This window comes from Colletes latitarsis, chromosome 1 (genome assembly GCF_051014445.1).
Source record: "Colletes latitarsis isolate SP2378_abdomen chromosome 1, iyColLati1, whole genome shotgun sequence".
Lineage (NCBI taxonomy): Eukaryota > Metazoa > Arthropoda > Insecta > Hymenoptera > Colletidae > Colletes > Colletes latitarsis.
In genome coordinates, this window is record NC_135134.1 from 43,217,602 (window position 1) to 43,235,139 (window position 17,538).

Here is a 17,538-nt window from a genome sequence, read left to right on the forward strand (position 1 = left end):
AATGATTTCGACTTCATTGTGCTACGGGCTATAGTGTACATGTACTGAAGGTACACGCTCAATTTGAATGAAATTGGTTAAGTAGATCTTGAGATGTCATAGCAGCCAGTTCAGAAAAGATAGTTGTGAGCATTGCATTTGAAGAATGCATTTAAACAGAAGGGTCAGACCAGGTTCAACCAGGTATAGCTCGACTGAACAACACGTATAGTATCTTCGTTTTATTTTAAGTGTTAGGTGATATGCTTTTGCACATATATTTCTAAGACTATATCGTTTATGAAAATGCAAGAACAAAAAATCGAATTTTTTGGCGGTTTAAACTAAAAAACCCCCTTAAGAGATAAACTCAGCGCGGATGAACTTTTCTAAAGTATTCTATTATACAACAGAACGACTGTTAAGAAGTGTACCTGTAGCTGCAGCAACTTTCGTATTGGAATCCCGATAGGTACCATTTATAATAGCGAGCTCCATTAATTGTCGTTTTTTTAGCTCATCCTCTCCATCAGCCTGCTAACAACCAACATGATTCATAAGAAATGTATTCATATTAACTTGGGAAATTATACAATATTTAAATATAAATAGGTCTGTATCGTTTACCTATTTTCTAAACATTATCACTTTCATATTATATATTTTTTTTCGTTGTACAAAGCGCGATATGTTTATTTAAAATTGAATTACAAGAAATATTCTGAATGAAGTATTACAATTTCAATAATAATTGAAGAGGCTTTGTAGAAAACAATCTAAGTGTCAAGAATCTAATTTTTCACGAGGAAAACAAATCATTGCTGACTATTTTATAAACAAAATTTAATTTATTTTTATAGGAACATATTACTAAGACTGTAACATCCTAAACAGATTACAAACTTTTTTATTTCTTATACTGATAACATATAAATCTGTGAAAAAAAAAATTGTATTTATGGAAAAGCCTATAAGTGCCGCTTACAATTATGGGATTACAATTTGAAAAAAATTGTCCTCTGAATACAAAATTATTGTAATTTAATTAGAAATATACAACTTTAATAAAAAGTTTTATACTCCGTATAATTTCTTTTTAAATTGTTTATATATCTCCCATAACAATTTATCTAACTATTATTAGTTTATCTAACAGTATTATACCCGGGTACTCTAGTTACTAAACAAGCGTATAAATATATTTCAAGCTTTAATACTTGAAATTATTTTCACGTAAATTTATTCTACAAACATAAATCAACGTAAAATTGTCCAAAGAATTGAGAGAGAGCAGTTTTGCAATATTTTTAGAAGAATATACAATATTTTTTAACGTAATGTAAAAATAACCCATATATCCCAATATCCCCCCAGTGGGAACCCAGTTGCCAACATAACAGTTGAACATTAATTAGTTAATTCGTACATTGTTGAATGTACATTTATTTTCTTACTCTAAATTGCATATGTCATGCAAGGTATACGACAATAGATGTCCAAAACTTGGTTCGATCCCTGATTGCAAAAGTTGGATAGAAACATTTTGAACGATGGAAGGTTGCGATTTACGAAAGTTTTGCGAAAATTAAAAAGTTAGTGCCTTTTCCAGAATTCATAAATAAGGAAATAATTTTTTAGTCCATGTTTCTCTTTCATGTTTTGTTCATGAACAAAACATCTAAAATTAGGACAACAACCTAAGACGAATCGTTGTATGGCATTAAACCTTATTTTGCCATCATTCCATAATGTTTTGGACACCTGTTGTTAAACACACTGTATAATAATCAAATAATAATTCTAAGCATAAAAGAATTTTTAAGTCTAAAAATTATTTGTATCGAGAAATAAACGATGATTATCGAATAAAAATAATTTTGAAAAAAGAATTAAACGCGACAAAAAAATATCGAGTTTCAAATATGAATCCAACACACCGTAATTTAGAAAGAATACTAGATTTTGTTCGAGCGTAGCGTAATAATAAGCTTTAAGCCAAGTTATAAAATTATTATTTATTGTAGTTAATAACAGGAACTTTCTCACCACGGGAACAAGGAGTTTCTTGACTTCTTCTACAGCTCTGGCAAGTTTCAACGTGGCACGATTTTCTGTGTCCTCAACTGTCAATAATACATGAAGTTCGTCTGTCAGATGTTCCCAGTTTGGCTTACCGCGGTTTAACTCTTCCTAATAAAGAAATTAGCGAGAATATGTATTATGTTATAATATCAAATTCTCCATCAAATAATCTTACAACTAATACAACAAACGTCTCTTATACAGGGTGTTCGGCCACCCCCTGGGAAAAATTTTAAGGCTTTTAAATTTTATTTTAATTTTAAATTTTGAGGCTTCGTTAAAAAGTTATTAACAATTAAATTAAAAAATTTCAAATCGTTCTGGAAAAATTATTTTCGGTTGCGGGGGTCAATTACAATCATTTTTGGTGAATAGATATACCCCTGAAATCCTACCCACTTCCTAGAAAAAAATTCGAGAATGTGTGAAATTTTTCGACGAAAAAAAAAATTTTTAATTAATTCTGAAAAAATTATTTTCGGTTGCGGGGGTCAATTACAATCATTTTTGGTGAATGGATATACCCCCGAAATCTTGCGCATTTTCGAGAAAAAAATTCAGTACGGTCGGAACTTTAAACGTTAAAAACTGTTTAACGAAGCCTTCATCAACAAATTGGTATTCTTGATTTTCGTCTTATTTTGGCCTCTAGAATCCCCCATTAAAATTTCTCCCAGGGGTGGCCAAACACCCTGTATACATACATATCTATATCAATATCAATATACAGTAGTGCCCGCTTAAGTGTCCAATCTCGGGACCGGCCGCGGACATTTATGCGGGGAGGTGAATTCTATGAATTTAATAGCGGGTACACCCCTCAATTTACTTTGATTTTATTTTACGCGGTCAGATGTATACTATATGTACATACATATATATTTTCCTATAAATTTAAAAATTTACAGTTTTATACAGTTAGTATTGTGAGATCAGTTGGTGGAACGCGTGACGCAGAAAGAAACTTTGTTGCGGTAGGACCGTACAAGGCATATTGCCTACGACATTGTATTTCTAAAACTTTTTCTAGCTTTTATTTCCAATACTTTTTCTTTTATACTGACAGATTCAATTTACACGATTTTTATTCGCGTAAATCGAATCCACGTGGAACGGATATTCGCATAAATTGAGGGACGGGTGTAGAATAGTGAAATACAATATACAAAGTATCGGTAACGATTGGCATCAAGTTACGCTCGACACGCTCGATGCTCGAAACCGTTCGACTTTCAAAAATGGGGGGGAGGGGAGTAAAAAGCGCCAATGCGGGCACTGTTTTTTGAATTTTCGAATTACCGCGCATCCCTTGTTAGTTTAAAGAGAGCATTTTTTATTTGAAGCGTACTGCAGCAAAGGGATTAATCGGTATGTTTATCGTCAAAGTTTTTAAAAATAGTAAAGAATATTATTATATACGTAAACATACAAATAAATTTAAATGTTGGGTATAGTAATTGTTCTTATACATATATATATATATATATATATATATATGTATGTTTATACTATATACTTACGATATAATTTTCTTTCATTCATCATATGCAGCTTGAAAAACAAAGAATTTTACTGAAGCAAGTAAGTACAAACTTTTCTATATACAACATTGTTTTGTATTACTTTTAATATATATAATACGTGAAAGTTCCGAACTTCAAGTTGTAATAATGTTCAGGTTTACGTACAATTATGAATGAGTCAGTTGTAAATGGACAATGAGTTGTAAATGAACAACGCACAGACTAAAATTACATTTTATATAGAATTAAATACTTAAAATGCAAGAAGAAAATAAAACAACATATACTAATTCTATGAAAAAATAATTATTGAATACGCATATATTTAAAGTAGGGTAGGTGTAAATAAGTAGAATTTATAAGTAAATAAGAAAGAGAGAAGAAAGAATTTCAAATAATAATTTTGTTCTCTTGAGGAAAGGCCATAAAACGAGATAGAATAAACAATAAAATGGACTCTACAGTGGCCTCTAAAGTAGGAAGTTAAAAGAGAAACATAAATAAAGACAAGGACAAGAGGAAGTATCTAAGGATACTACAAGGATAATACAAGAAAATACGTATAAAAAATGAAGCAAAGGAAAAGACAAAGTGATAAAAAAGCAGGTAAAGATGAAGAATTTGAGACGAGAAAAAAAAAATTGAGATAAAAATAGTAAAATGAGGAAAAAAAGGAGAGAAATCTGCTAATATATTATACACCATAAAAGTAACAAAAATGTTGTAATAAAAACGAATGTTAAAATCCATTTGTATTTCAGATACAATTAGTTTAAACAATTACTTTACTACAAATGTTTACAGGAATAGGATTTCATTTCCTTAAAAAGCTGATAGGTACACTGATATTACGTGAAAATATATAAAAAATTATTGACAAGGGTTCTCCACATTCATTCTAATTCAAATTAAATTCGAAACTTCATAAATAATTTATACTACAATTTAAAGTTGCGTTAAAGACTATGTGCTTGTGACATTGTTAGATAGTCGATAAAGTAAAACTCAATTAAAATACATATTGAAATCTATACTGACGTTTATTAGAAATATTTGTTTGTGTTAGAACAATTTATGCACAAGGAAGTCATTTATGTATAGTATATTATTAATATCATACAGTACATAAATAAATAATTAAGTAATAAAAGCGGTTTACCTTTTTCTTGTCCCTCATAGAACCTTTCCCCCGGACCATTATTTTACAACCCGTTTCTTGCTCCAGTTGTTTAGCCGTCATTCCACGTGGCCCAAGAATTCTTCCAACAAAGTTGAACTGTAAAATAAGAAAGTTAGAAAATTATTTTTTGAAATATTATAAAAACACACATTATGTTTCCTAGATTGTATTGGATAATGCAAACTTGAATGAAACTCACGTCACTTTCGACGTTTTATAAAAGTCAATAAACTATGCAAACTTTACTTTAAACGTGTCAAGTTCTGATTTTTAATAAATAACAATAATGATAATATCAAGTAAGCTTGTAAAATTAATATCTTCCTTGAGTACGGCTTTTACTTTTATCGAGCTTAATAGGTATCTTATGTTTGATCTACTTTTCTAAGCAAAATTGATCTACAAATCTTGTTGACAATCACGTTTTATTAAAATATGAAAACAAATATTAGCAATTCCGTTTACAAAATTCAACGCAATCTTCGTATCTCGATAAAAAAAAAAAAAAAAAAACAGAATATAAAAAGAGTGACTACTGTATCGTATATCTCCCTAAGAATCATGCAAGTTTTCTTTGAAATATTTTTTTATGTAGCAAATACCTTTAGTAGCCCGTACTTTGTAAATTATTTCAAGTTTATGTATATAAAAGCAATTACAGAAACTTACATCTGGATGTTCTTTAACGGGTACGTAAACTTTCTCTGTTAGTGTGGTGATTTCGCCATCTGGTTCTGGCAAAACCAGTGGTTCCTTTTTGACACCACTGATTTGGAATAGACTCGCCCGTACTTTTGCAATTTCTAAAACAGAAAATGAACATGGGAATATAATATCTGCAGTATCTTTAAGTATTGTTTAGAAATAGAAGAAGACTAATTATGTAAAATAATTAAATGTATTAAATGAATAAAAAATTGTGTTCTAATAAAACAAGTTTTAAAGTACGTAATGTGTTGGAGGCATTAGCGTATAGCGATTCATCATCATATACATGTATAAAACTTTTTTGGTTGGGTAACTCATGAACCTATCACCCTCGGTTACTTATACAACTTGTTCCGAGTCAACATTCCTATCAAGTATTGGGGATAACCATGCGACAAATACTGAACAAATTTTTGCGTCACTTATTTATGATTCATTATATTACGAAATATTCTTTGAATTTATAACAAGTACACGGCGAATAAAATGAAACGATTAAATTAATAGTGTCATCATTAATCTACACAGGGTCACTATAAATATATATATTGCTTAAAATAATTATTAATCGGTAGGAGATACGAGAAAAACGTAACAAGATTTTCTTTACTATTTTTCATGTAGAATCTAAAATAGTGCAAAAAATAAAACTACTTTACGATTCTTCCAAGTCATGTTATTATTAACGCGTTGACTGCCACGGTGGTCATCGATGATCGGTGATTCAAGTTTACAACGTTTTTTTCAAAACACTTACACCGAATGAGCCCTAATACGATAACTACCTAATTATCTTTCAAATAATGTAATTGGAAATGCTGTAGAATAACAAGTACATATACTAGTTAACTACTGGGTATTTTAATTTGTCACACTATAATTTGAAGAAATAAAATCGGTTAATGGGCAATAATTGGGGCATCAATAATTCGGTAAAACGTTAAACAAAATCAATAGGACTACTTATGCCTTACATTAATTGGAATCGCCGTTTAATAAACAGTCATTATATTTGGATTTATGTTTTAAAAACATACGGTGAATAAATATTTTATATTAGCGCAAATTGTCGAAAGATTACGTATACAGAACTTTCTTTTATTTGGAAACCAGGTCAAATAAGACAAGTATTTATAGAAACTTATTTTATTGCTTTTCAGTTCGAAATTCATCCCTGAAGTGTGTCCCACATATTACGAGACATCGAAGCGCATCGTATTTATACTTGGTTTATATATATGATTGCATTTCTTTTCTGATAAATATGCGTGGTGCCATTATTAAAGATAATCGGCCAGTTATTATAAAAATCCTCAAACAAGGCAAAACTAAACCGATATTCAAAGTTTGTAATTGATATAAAATGATTTGTTACGTCACGTTAGAATAAATGTCTATATAAGCGTAGGCAGTAATGTTGGAATAGTGTTAGTATTAGTATAGTTGCAGCGTTTTATGACATCACCGCTGTCGTAATTAGTCAGACAACGATCCATGACACAGATCACATACTTGAAAGCGAAGATCATGTTCCAAGAAAATATACAGTTAAATTGTGAAGATTATTTACTGGTAATTATATTTGTATTTTGCATCGTTTTTAAAAATTACAGAATTCGATTCGCTTGGAAACAAGTAAAAATATTACGAAATATTATGATGGCCGCTGGACGAACCGAACAGAAGCATTAGGAAAATGAACTTGTAATCGAATATACCGAGACGATATTCGATCATGGAAAATTCTGGAAACTTGCCGACAACAAATACTTGTTACCAAAATGTCAGTAATTTTCTAAAGGAGTGAGAAAACAGGCTTGAGGTTATTTCGAACAGAAACATTTAAAATAGATCTAATGGGTTTATTTTCACGTGCTAGATGACTGCATAATAGGTGGAACAAATACATATATACCGTGGTAATCGAGGCACACTCGACTAAATAATCCTCAAAGTGTATCATGACTTTGTGTGTCCACAGGGTCCACAAATTCTTCGAGGGAGTCGAACATACTCCCTTCTCTATCTGGGCAAACTCTTCGCTGCTACAGTTACTGGACAAAGTATTTATACACCGCGATACGTTCAGTTTAAACAATAATTATTTTAGTTATAGAAGGTTAATTGGTTACGAAACGAACATAGGATGATGGGAAATTAACTCAGCTTTCAGATAGTATGAATTTTATTCTGACCTAATATTGTTCGAATTCACTGAAAACTCACGAGACAAAAAAACGTTACTTCTAAACAAGGCAATACGAGGCATATATGTTTATACGAGTTATTTTCTTATTTTAATGTGCTGATTTCGCGTTTGAAGTTACGCCCCCATATACAACACCCTGTGTACTTCTATCCAATAACTTGTGTGTATTACATTGCTACCTTACTAACTACATTCGAGCAAATCCTTCATGGCATTGCTAGTTTCGTAATATAATTCAAACGAATGAGGAAACATTAAGTATGGATCTTCTTTGTCATTCTGAAGTACAGTGGTTGTCAGGGAAGTGTTCCAGAACTAGCGTTAGCATTAGGAAAACAAAGTTACAAGTTTTCACGTGGTAAAGCATAAACTTCGAGAATTTTTTAAACAGAAATTTCGCCGAAAAGCTACATTTTTATGCGACATAATAACGAAAGAAAAACAGCTAAATGTTTGTCTGTAAGGGAAAACCAAATTAATATATGAAACGTGACAGGGAATACAAGTATTTTGGAGAGAAATCATAATTCATAATATAAAAAATAGCAATCATTAATGGGAATAAAAAATAAAATAAATCCAGATAAACAATATTTATTCCGGTTTGGCACAACGCGTACACACCCAGATTACATCTTCGTAGTCGAACCTCTTAAGCAATTCAAAACTTATTTTCATGCAATGAGTCACGAGGATATATTTATAAAGTGGTGCCTAAGAAATTATAACTTCTAACATCCATTTTATACTTACATAAATACAACATTAAAAATAGCAAGGAAAGAAACTGGCCACACACTTATTACCAAATTATAGTAATATGGAAAAACTGCAATTGCCCGTCTGTTCGTTATAATCGTGTTATTAAAATATAGCGCTGGCGAAAAATATAAAGCGGTACCGCACATAAACTTGATCTCAAATTTTGAGCAATGTTTCCAGAGGATTTGTCAGCAAAATTTTCGGTTAGAAATCCATTTGCTGTTGAAATCACGCTGTTATCAGAGTTTGCAAGAAAAAGAGCTGATCAAGCTGTTCTGCGATGGCAATCTCGGCACAAGAACTGAAGAAAATGGTCGAAGGACAATGGTCGATGAAACTGAATATTAAGCTGTATTTAGATGAAGCTAATTTAAATGAAATTTACAAAAATTATATTTGGTTGAATAAACATACTCCTAGCATTAAAGTGTATGCTTATATACATTATGTTTTTTTTCAATAACTACTTTCAGTATATATATGTATATATAGATTTTTTGTTCGTTAAACGTTTTATTTTTATATTGATATTAACAAGGGCGGAGACAGAATTTTGTCCAGGAAAGGGTAAAAACGCTAGACTAAAATTTAGTTACTTTTTATTTATTTTGTAATATAATGTACAATACTTAAACAATAATCGACATAGTATTGAATATACTTGTATTTCCATTAATTTTTTAAGCTACAATTATATCACACCTTTCGATCTTTTATTTCCACAAAAAATTAAATTGAAAATTTATTAAGTATCTAGAAGAGGGGCTAGTTCCCCATTTGCCCTATTGCCCTGGCCACGTCCTCGTTAAATTAATTTCCATTTTCATATCTATTAATTTATTTTGGTTTCTATTTAAACAATATCTTCAATTGTAAAGAATTCAATATTTAAAACTAGTTGACGTTATTGGTAAAAACATATACAGGGTGTTTGATTACCGTTAGTCATCGTTCGAGGGAGTGATTCTACCAGACGAAAATAAAACTAACATCAAGAATGACGATATTCCGGTCGATGGTTCGTCTTAAAAACAATTAAAGATCCGCCTGAATCACGGCAATTTGCGAACAGCCACGTGCGCGAGGTAGCTCACTTCATGGTGCGTCCTCCATGGTAATTCCTTGCTCGAGTCGAACCTCGGCGTTATCTACGATGTGCATCAATAGACGGCTTTATTTACGCATGACAGTGTGAATTATAGCTGGCCAATTCCTGGAATAAACCTCTCCGCTTAAATGTCCGCGTCCGGTCCCGATCGTTGGACATTTAAGCAGACACTACTGTATTATCTCTATTAATGTAGAGATACAATTAGAAATCAATCTTATTAGACGATGATCGTAACAAAATACGAGATTTTTATTTGCTTTGGTTACGTGAGAAATATTTCAAATAATAGCAGAGCAAACTACATATGCCAAACAAAATAGTAAAAAGCAACTTGGTAGGTAACGTGTTAAACAAACAGTTAAATTCGGTAGTGATTCCATTAGAGTGTAGTGTGGTATGCTGTAGGTACATTTTATCAAATCGATGGTTCCATAAATCTGATAATTGAGAATATGTCAATAACAGAACATAATATTCTCAAAAATTCCAATGATACAATGCAAACGATATAAACAAGTAGTTGGACGTATAATCGTTACAAATTTTCGAATGTCCTATTCAAAGTTTAAATTTGAATTCAACAGACAATGTGTGGGCATATTTAAAAATTAAATTGGCAAAGGAGTATAATGCTTCTGCATTTTCATTAACTGATATGCGGTAAAGAATGCAAGAACTCTGGTATAGTATTACACAATACATACTGTGAAACTTTAGTATCAAGTATGTCAAACTGTGTTCGAATCATTATTGAAAAGCTCAAGGACTAAATATTAAACCTGTAAAAACTGAACAGTGGTTGAAAATTAGTTGCGGTGCAAAACTGATTTCACGGAGAAAATTTGTATTAAGCAAACTGATGATAGTAACATAGGAATTTAATAATTTTCATAGAAAGCCATAACATTGTATATGATACTACGTATTTTATATACAAGGTGTGTCGTTCGAATCGATTCCTTCGAATCACCGTTAAATATCATACTCCTAATTGTATAACGTGAACTTGACGAAAACCCAAGTTAAAACTGTAAATGTTGAACCTGCTTCGTCATAATTTACAGCAAATCTGACCGACTAAAACCGAGTATAGTATAAGAATATTGATATAATGACCCAAGCGTACGTACATGTGTACGAGTACACATCCAACTCAAGGCAAGCAGAAAGAATGATAAAGAGCAGAATGAAGAGTGGCTGCTTGGAGACAGAGACGGTAGAGAATTCCTTTCACCCTACTTACTTTTCGAAGCTTGAAGCGAGAGCCTCGAATCCGAGGAAGATAATCTGTGCGCGTGCGCGTGCACGTGCCTGTGTACATCGAACGGGTGGGGGTGGGAGAGTATAAAGAAAGAGAGTAAAAAAATGCTTGAGTATGAAAGAGACGATAATCGTGGGAATGGAACGAGAGGAGAGTCGAAGTCGAAACGAGTAAGAAAATTTTAAGGATGAAAACCGTAGGCGATAGAAAAATCGGAAGAAATAAATACGTTGGACGGTATTTTAAGAAAAAGGATAAAAAGATCGAACTTGTATAAGTGTGTAAGCAAACGAACTAGTGAAGAAACGAGCGTATAAGAGAACAAGGGAAGAGAAAGAGAGATAGATAATGACGAGAATGGAACGAAGCTGAAGTGGCACGAGCCCGCCCGTTGGTAGATGCCGTGTGGTATGAAGCGAACTGCAGGTCAATCCGGTCATCGGCCCCTATGAGCTCCCAAGGGCCACCGCTAAGGGTTCCATGACATTTTTCGTTTCTTTAACATTTCGATTCTTTTATAGTTTTCTTTACTAACAGGTTCACTGTACCACCATTTTTCCCTATCTACTAACATCAAATTTTGTCAACAATTTAACGTCATACATGCACTATACGCAGGAACCATCGTACCAACTTTTAGCATTTTCTGACAGACCACTTTTTACATACATATCAAGACGAAATAATATAATATTTACGAGAATACCATACATGGCAATATTTCTCGACATTCTTTTAAATTCCAACGTAATAAAAATATTCAATAGTCCCATATCGATTACTTGTTACTTCGCAGTATTCCTAATGTCAGTGACATTGTTTGACAACCTTTAAGGTTCGTTTATTGTAAGCGTTTTGAAGACACGTGTTGTAGGTTTTAAACGCCCGTCACCAGTGACCGCCATGCCAGTCAACGTGTTAATTCTAAGTTTTTAAAAAATTACTTTCGTGAAACTAAACGCGGGACCAACACTTGGTTAAACTTCTATTTGGTTTTAAAATTGCATAAAACCTGATACACGTCACCGTAATTATTTAACTCGTTTCCAGCGTTGTTAAATTATGGATAATCACGATAAAATGTAATATTAAGATTTTAATTCATATACGCTTTCCCTGCCATATTGTTTCGTACGTGGACATACACGTGACAGTACAATCCACGCATAGTAAAAATACTCGAGTGTTTTCTCATTTATTGGTGTCTGTTTGACACTGATTTAATATCGTACAATGTTTTACGTCCAAAGGACGTGTAGTTTGATATAAAAATAACGCGCAGACACAGAAAATTGTTAAGTAAAAATTGTAGAAATCATGGAAATACGTTCAATATGGATCATTGATAATTTAAAACATCGATGAGTAACGTTCATGTATAAATGTGAACATTAACAGATAGCTGAGGAATCTATATATAGCAACCTTGCAGGATACCTTGTATATGCGTACGTGCGAACATTACATAGTGCTCCCCGCGCATAGACAAAAACGACGACAGTGTCGACCAAGGCGAAGACAAAAGTGGGGACGCGTAAGGCATTACCTTATTTAGAAACAGAGAAACGTCTTTGCTAGTGAAACGTTCACTACGAAGGAATTCAAACCATTTGAAAGAACAATTTTTGTTTTCAGTACAAAGAAAGGGACACCAAGAAGTAAAAAACTTTATACAACGAAACGAAAAAGAAGAAGTATTACGAAATTCTACATCTAAGAAAATTACATTAATATTCTCGGACAAATACGATACTGAACGAGAAATATTGAAAAAGACTTTCAATGTCTACAGTGAAACAAAATAATCTCGATATACTTTTTAAATAACAAAATTACTCCTGAAGATTGTAGAGAATTCTTCAACAAGATGCCATATGCAAAATCAAAAGATGACGTAGTTCTAGCAAACAAAGAACATTACGGAAGGTGAATAATGATTTATTATTCGAATGCTTCGTAATTTGTAAATTACATTTCCTCCTTTCCTTTATAAAAGTATAAAAATATGTTAGAAATGGGTAAGGTTACTATTGTTACATTACATTACTCTTATTAAACTTTTTTAAATAAAATAATTTCTACTTGTTATTTACTCTTTTAATAAATATAATATTAGTTAAATTGAGAATATTTTTAGATATCATTCATTTTACTTTTTGTTAGATCTATCTTATATTATTGATTAAATAACTTAAGTTATGGTTGTATTATATATACAAGATAATAATATAATTATTCAATTTTTAAGTCTCACTTGAACCTGTCTTTTCTTAGAGATATTGAAAGTGGAGATAAAATATCTGTATTGTAAACCATTAATATACAGGGTGTAATAAAACAGGTATTCAATATTTATACAAGTTCGGAAATTCTTTCTTTCCTAGGTACAAACACTTTAACAAAATTACTGTTATTAATTTCCTCATAATGGACTGCCGAGCACGTTTAGACAATTTCTTAAGTATTTCCAAGGTCTTGAAATATCGCCATACATGAACTTCCAAAGTATTTAAATACGGAGAATGCACAGGTCAAGCAATTAAGCTTCTATTAGTTAGTGTAACTAATAGTAAGACACTCTTGAACAGTGTGACAAAAATGTACTGTATCTCAATCATGCATGAATTAATATCTAATTGCATATTTACTGTGAAATATGCAATATACGCCAATTTCATTATCAACTCGATAAACAATTCTCGATTATATTATAATCAGCTACATTGTTTCTAATTGAAAAAAGGAAAAATTTCTGGATCTATGATTATATGATTTCCTTTCATCATGAATTAGTTTAACCACGTATCTGAAATATTTGAAATACGGTATTTCATTTACAACTTATACAAGATATCTCATTAAATCTGTTACAAGACGATATATCCATTACCGTTAATGATACGCAGGAATGCTTAAGGAACAATTTGTTTGGTTCGAAAAGACGATACGTATTGTAGTGAAAATCATCTATTTTTTCAAGTTCCTATTTTTCGAGATTTCAAGGTCATCAATATTTTTTTAAATAAAATTCCATATTTTTATTATTATATGATAATAGCCGAGGCTAAGATAAATCCAACGAGGTATAATATTATGATTTGCACGTGACCTTGAATACGAAAAATTAATATTTTGGGAATATATACATATATATTCCGTAATATATATGTATAATATACATTACTTGAGAAAAAAATGATTCTCACCACAATATTTGCTTTTTCGAACCAAACATATTGTTCCTTAAGCATTCCTACATTCACTAACGGTAATGGAGATACCGAGACACCCTGTATATTTAGGGCAAGACGAAAAATGAAACGTTTTCGCGGCAAGAGAAAGCGAGATGCTCCTTACCAGTTTGCATTTGCAAGTTAGAGATGTAACCAATTAAAATTTCGAAACCTGACTTCTGACGTGTGCTGTTTAAACTCCGGATGCATTCAAATTAATGTATTTACGTAAATATTTCAATTTTCATCGTAAAATAAAATTAGTATTACCACTAACGAAAAATTTGAAAGCAACTACTTTTAAACAAATTAATACATTTACATACAATGTATATTTAACACGTTTATGTATATTTTACCACATTAACTATATTTGTGATGCGCCAACTTTTATAATAAAGGCACATATTTGTGACAACAACAGGTATCTATTTTATATCCATATAAATAAATGAAGTGTAATCTCTCGACTATTCTCACATTATGTGAAATACTGTATTAAAAATATTTCGTTGGCCTATTAAATATATCATTCGTAGATAATTGAAAGCATGCACTACATTAAATAAGACTGCTACAAATATAGTGTGATCTGTGATGGTCGATTTTCCAACTGAACGGTGGTTACGAACGTGTTAATGTAATAGTAGTTATTGTTTAACCAAGGTAATAATTTATAAATAAAGTACAGGAGTGACGATGCCAATAATTTCAAATAATTTAACGAGTTAAACTTCGTGCACTTATACAATAATCATAAGAAATTATCGTTTAGACCCCCCCCTCTCCCCCTCTCGTGCTACAAGATCGACCTGATTTACTACTGTTTTAGTGCACTTTCTAAAGTAGACGTTTTGAACGGGAAATTCTCTACAAATCTGTCGCTTTAAATCAACATTTTAGCTTATCAATAGTTATGTATTGATTCATTAAATCAGAATGAAACATATAACACTGAATAAAGTAATTTACAGAAACACTTTTCTGCGTAATAAGTATACTTACTTCATTGAGCGCACAAGCCGTTCAATGTCACATCTTAGATGATTGGACATTTCTATAATTTTTGTAAATATTCGATACTATCCAAAGTTCCATAAATTATAAAAATTATTCATTTTTCTTGTTATACGTAAGTATATTGAAATTTAAAATAGAATCCGTGAATTATATTAATATTATCTTAAGAATATTCTTATGCGTACATTTAATGAATTATTCTGCGGAAAGCAGTTTTTCGTTATTGAAATAATTAGAAGCGCATACAGTAAAAGAACTTTTCTTTTATAAAATTATATGAAGTATTCATTATACGATGTATTGTTGTAGTGCACCGCTAATGTAATTTTAGACGTTCAATTTGCTATACTATTCGTTATCACGGACTTACTACAGAAGGTTGTTATCAAACGATTACGATCTTATATATTGTTGACATTAAGCGCGTGGTAACACTTGAAAACGTTGCATTATGAAATAGTTATCAAATCAGATAAACCTTATTTAACTTTAAATTACTGTTCCACTTAAAGTTTCAAGTGCCTAGAAAATCTTGTGATACAGAAGCAACAAAGATAAATTTAATTTCAATATTAAGCTTGTACTATTCTTAATAAAAAATATTGTTCGCTAAAATAGTTATAACTTGCTTTAATGAATATGTGAAATTGATCTCTTTAGACATTAGGGTAATACATTTGTATTACTCCATGAAATTTGTGTAAACGTATATTAAATTCGCGCTATTTTACCATAAAGACTAATACTAGATGGCCCAACATACTGTTTCGTGTTTTAATATATTTACTTCGAAACTTTAAAACTTGGTTAAATTGTTTTTCTTTTTCTTGTAAAGAAAAATTGTTCTATTCTACTGTTGTCTTGAATTTGATTTTTCTATTTAAGGGTTAATACACTAACCGATGCAGCTGATTATTTCTTACAAAAAAAAACGTATAAAGCTGATGGCGAGCTGTTAGTGGAAAAAGCGAGATAGCAAGAGGTAAAAGAAATGGAAAAAAGAGGGGAGCGTTTCGTCCTGGGCCTGCTAGTGGACTCATCAGTAAGGCAACCCTAGCAGGCCCTGCCTTAGACGCCGGGACATTGAATGGTCGATCGAGGAGTATATATATAGGAATAGACAGTAGGTCAAGTACTTGTGAGAGAGGTAAAGGTTGAGCGTATCCCTCTGTTGGCGAGTGCGGAAGGCGTCGCTACATACCCCCCGCCAGTGTTAACAATATTGGAGCAAGTTCTTTCTGCCTCGTGAATGTTTCGTATTGTGCTTATACTCGGTGACGATCGGTAATCGTTTCTGACTGAAATTTCACCGTTAGCCATAGGAAATTAGTTATTTGCTTCGTCATGCGGCGAGCGCATTGCTCGAGTCGTGTGCTGCTGTCGTGTCGAGTCGTATACTACTGTCCTAGAGTGGTCTAGTGCTCCCACTTATGAAGTGCGTGCGTGTGGGGTTGCTATTGCTATAAATCCTGCCGATTTAATTACCCCTGGAGACAATGGCTGTGACAGCTAGTTTAGGTCAGGATAAGCATCCTTATGAATAAAGGCCACCTTAGGAGAGGGATTACTAAATCTGGCAATACGATTATTAGACGTTGTTCCTGTCGCTCTATGTTCTCATGTTGTACTCATTGAAAGGTTTTTGGTGTTAATTTGTTGATCACGTCGGGATCATCAATTTCTGGCGAAAACCGTTATGGAAAAAAGCAAGATAGCAAAAGGGAAACAAAAAGGAAAGAAGATGGGAGCGTTTCGTCCTGGGTCTGCTAGTGGACTCATCAGTAAGGCAACTCTAGCAGGCCCTGCCTTAGACGCCGGGATATTTGATGGTTGATCGAGAGGTGTATACAGGGTGTTCCGTAGCATGAGGAACCCATTTCAGAGATAGATTCTATGTAAGAAAATAATACATATATATCCATGGTGTTCGGATAATAATCATAAAATGATTGTAATTGACCCCCACAACCGAAAATAATTTTTTCAGAAGGATTTGGATCTTTTCAATTTCGCCGAAAAATTTTCCGGTCGGTATGAAACTTTAAACGTTAATAATTTTTTAACGAAGTCTCGATCAAGAAATTGATATTCTTGATTTTCGTCTTATTTTTGTCTCTAAAATCTCTCATTAAAATTTTTCTCAGGGGTGGTCGAACACCCTGTTTATATTTATATTGTTTTCTTGCGTAGAATCTATCTCTGAAGTGGGTCCCACATGCGACGGGTCACCCTGTATATAGGAATAGGCAGTAGGTCACGTACTTGTGAGAGAGGTTGAGCGTATCCCTCTGTTGACGAGTGCGGGAGGTGTCGCCACAAAGCAATTTATCTCGAAAGATCATTAGTTTAGAAGATATTTTAATTTAAATATTGTAGAGTGGTGTGGTACGGATGCCCGCTGCCCTCAAATGAGATATGGTGATAGTGACTTTGACGAGTTGTATTTTCGAGCGATTTAAATAAACATAAC

General features: G+C 32.2%; 1 protein-coding gene across 12 annotated transcripts in view; it reads right to left on the reverse strand.

Moving 5' to 3' along the window:
- Nucleotides 1-17,538, reverse strand: part of How (protein held out wings) — a 50,323-nt gene that overhangs the window by 22,263 nt on the left and 10,522 nt on the right. For 5 of the 12 annotated variants that reach the window (XR_013079567.1, XR_013079568.1, XM_076763914.1 and 2 more), the window contains exons 2-5: nt 5,434-5,567; nt 4,744-4,860; nt 2,026-2,169; nt 414-516 (exon numbers count right to left, since the gene is read on the reverse strand). Coding sequence is in view for 9 of the 12 variants with exons in the window: in XM_076763914.1 (XP_076620029.1) it covers nt 414-516; nt 2,026-2,169; nt 4,744-4,860; nt 5,434-5,567 (498 nt within the window). In the remaining 3 variants the exon portion in view is untranslated. The remainder of the gene's footprint in view (nt 1-413; nt 517-2,025; nt 2,170-4,743; nt 4,861-5,433; nt 5,568-17,538) is intronic. The other 7 variants (XR_013079569.1, XM_076763926.1, XM_076763905.1 and 4 more) reach the window with 3 other exon arrangements.